The sequence below is a fragment of the Monoraphidium neglectum genome, assembly GCF_000611645.1.
Source record: "Monoraphidium neglectum strain SAG 48.87 unplaced genomic scaffold scaffold04572, whole genome shotgun sequence".
NCBI lineage: Eukaryota > Viridiplantae > Chlorophyta > Chlorophyceae > Sphaeropleales > Selenastraceae > Monoraphidium > Monoraphidium neglectum.
Genome location: NW_014009057.1, coordinates 1,981 through 4,786, shown reverse-complemented (window position 1 = coordinate 4,786; position 2,806 = coordinate 1,981). Strand labels below are relative to the sequence as shown.

General features: G+C 76.6%; 1 protein-coding gene across 1 annotated transcript in view; it reads left to right on the top strand.

Annotated features, from left to right (window-relative positions):
* Nucleotides 1–880: 880 nt before the first annotated feature.
* MNEG_14548 (hypothetical protein) overlaps nucleotides 881–2,806 on the top strand; it is a gene marked incomplete at both ends in the record, with an annotated part of 3,858 nt that continues 1,932 nt past the window's right edge. Inside the window, one exon of the mRNA XM_014036980.1 lies at nucleotides 881–2,335. Coding sequence (XP_013892434.1) covers nucleotides 881–2,335 — 1,455 coding nt within the window. The remainder of the gene's footprint in view (nucleotides 2,336–2,806) is intronic.

Below are 2,806 nucleotides of genomic sequence, written 5' to 3'. Positions count from 1 at the left end.
GGCACGCGGGGCGCGAGAGCTCGAAGACGCTGCTGCTGCCGCCGCTGCCGCTAGTAGTGCTCCTGCTGCCGCTGGTGGTGACGCTGCTGCTCTCCCAGTCCTCCGCCATGCTGCCGCGCTGCCGCTTGAGGGGCTGGCCCAGGCGCTTGGCAATCTGGTGGCTGCGGCAGGAGAAAGCCTGCGGGCCAGCGACGAGGACGCAGACGGCTGCGAGGCCGCGGCCCGCGTGGTGTGGGGCCTGATCGCCGCCGCCAAGCGGCTGGGGGCCGCGCGGCCCGCAGACGCGGCCGGCTGGCGGCGCGACGTCGCCGGCGCGCTCGTGTTCGGGCGCGGGCACGGGGCGGCTGCGCTGGCGGCGGTGGTGGGGGGCGGCGGTGCGCCTGTTGCAGGCCTGCTCTCCCCTGGAGGAGCGCTTTCGGCAGGCGAGGAGGCGCGGGCGCTCGCCGCGGCTCTGCGGCCGCACGGCCTGGCGGCGCTGGCTCGGCTGGTTCAGGGCGAGCGCCTCTGCTGCTGGGGGGACCTCTTGTCAAACGGCAGCTCGGCAGCAGGCGCGGCCGCGGGCGACCGCGCGGCCGCAGGCGCCGCGCTGCTGCTGGTCGCGCTCGCGCAGCTGCAGGAGCGGCGAGGCGGGGAGCTGCGCCGCGGGGGCGCGTGCGGCGCCGGCCTGCTGCGGGCGTGGCGGCGGCTGGAGGGACTCCCTGTCTCGGGGCGCCTCGGCCCTGAGGCTCGGCACAAACACCAGCAGAGGCAGCAGCGGCACCCGTCCGCGGCGCGGCGCGGGCGCTCGTCGGATGCTGCGGCGGCCGGGGCGCCCCTGGCGGACTCGCCGTTTGCCGGGGGCCTGGATAGCGAGAGCGACAGCGACGACGGCGGCGGCTTCATGGCGCTCATATTCCCAGACGCCGCCGACGCCGCGCCCGGCCCGCGGCAGCAGCAGCAGCAGCGCCGGCCCGAGCACGCCGGCCACGGCGGCGGCGGGGAGCGTGCCGCGTGGCGTGCGGCTGCTGGGGTGCTGTTGGAGCAGTTGGTAGGGGAGCTGCGGGAAGGTGGGGCGTCCCCGCTTTTAGTGCGCGCGGCGGTGGCGGCGGTGGGCGCACGCCTGCTCGCGGACTGCCCCCACGAGCGGCGGCTGCAGCGGCAGCTTGAGGACGCCGCCGCGGCGGCGGCCGCGGCAAAGCCGGGCCCCGCGCTCGCGCCGGCATGCGGCCCCCTGCTTGGCCCCACGCCGCCGCGCCGCTGCGGCCACGCGCGGCCGCGTGCCACGCTGCGGCTGTCGGCGCGTGCGGCACTGGGCGCAGCTGCCCGGGGCGGGCTCCTGTGCCCGGAGCGCGCTCGCCTGCTCGGCGATGCGTGGGACGGCGTCGCCTGCGGTTTGGACGCGGCATTGCTGCGCTGCTCCAACACCAGTGCGTTTGAGACCGCGCAGCAGCAGCAGCAGCAGCAGCAGCAGCAGCAGCAGCAGCAGCAGCAGCAGCAGCAGCAGCAGCAGCAGCAGCAGGGCGAGGCGCCTGATGAAGAAGAGGGCGCTCTCGAGGCCCTGGCCTGGCTCCTGGCGCCAAACCGCCTCGCACCCCTGCTGGCGCTCACCGCCGCCGCGCCCGCGGCAGAGCAGGGCGCCGCCGCGGCGCGCCTCGCCGGTTGGCTGGCCTCCGCCGCCCGCGTGCTGCACGCGGGTAACTGCCACGCTTCGGGTGGCGGCGCGGCGTGGCGGTGCGCGGCCGCCATGGCGGGCGTGCACGCGGGCCTGGAGCTGCTGATCTGGCTGCTGCTTGGGTGGCGGCGGCCGCTGGGGGCAATTGAAACGCAGCTTGCAATCACCATTCGCGGCAGGGGCGGCGGCGACGGCGGCGGCGGCGACGGTGTCGACAACAGCTGCGAAGACGAGGACTCGGAGGAGGTTCATACCGAAGATGAGTCGGGGTCCGAAGGGGAGGACGGCGGGGCCGAATCTGATGCCACCGCCGCGCCGCCGCCGGACGCCGCGATTGCGCTCTCAGCGTGGCTGCCGCCCGGCGAGCGCGGCGCGGCGCGCGCCCCGAGGCTCGTCTCGGAGCGCGACCCCGGCGCCGACGGCGTCGATTCGGATTTGCGAGACATGATCGGCGGCGTGGCGGCACTGGTGGGCGGGAACGCTGCCGCGGATGATCTCGGCCCAGACTGTAGCGGCGGCAGCGGGGGCGGGGGCGAAGCCGAGGAGCGGAGTGGCCCTGTGGCGTCAGACGTCTGGCGGGAGGCGGCGGCGGCGCTGCAGGCGGCAGCAGGCGCGGCCCCGGCCACGCCCGCTGCGGGGGCGGCGGCGGTGCAGCTGGAGCAGCCCGAAGTGGCCGTGGGGGCGGTGGCACGCGCGACTGCAGGGGCTGCGGCTGCTTGGAGGGCGGCCCTGTTGGATATTGATCAACTCGTCTCGTCCAGCCTCCCACGGCTGCTGGCGGCGGGCCTGAGCGGCGGCGGCGACGGCGGCGCGGGGGCCCCGCCCGCGCAGCTGCTGGTCAGCCTGCACGCGTCGTGCCTGCTGGCCGGGGCGCGGCTGATGGCGCTGCTCGTAGAGCTGGAGGCGGCAGACGCGCAGCAGCAGCAGCAACAGCAGCAGCAGCAGCAGCAGCAGGAGGAGCCCCTTGCAGAGGCTTTCAACCGCTTCGGATCTCCCCTGCACCTCGCCCGCCTCTCTGAAGCCCTGGCGCCTTCACAGGCAGCCTCTGTGTGGGGCTGGGCCCCAGGGGTTGCCGGCGGCCTGGCGGTGGCTGCGAACACCTGCGAGAGCGGCGCCGCGGGCCCTACCGCCGCAGGGAGCGCAGCGGCGGGCGCG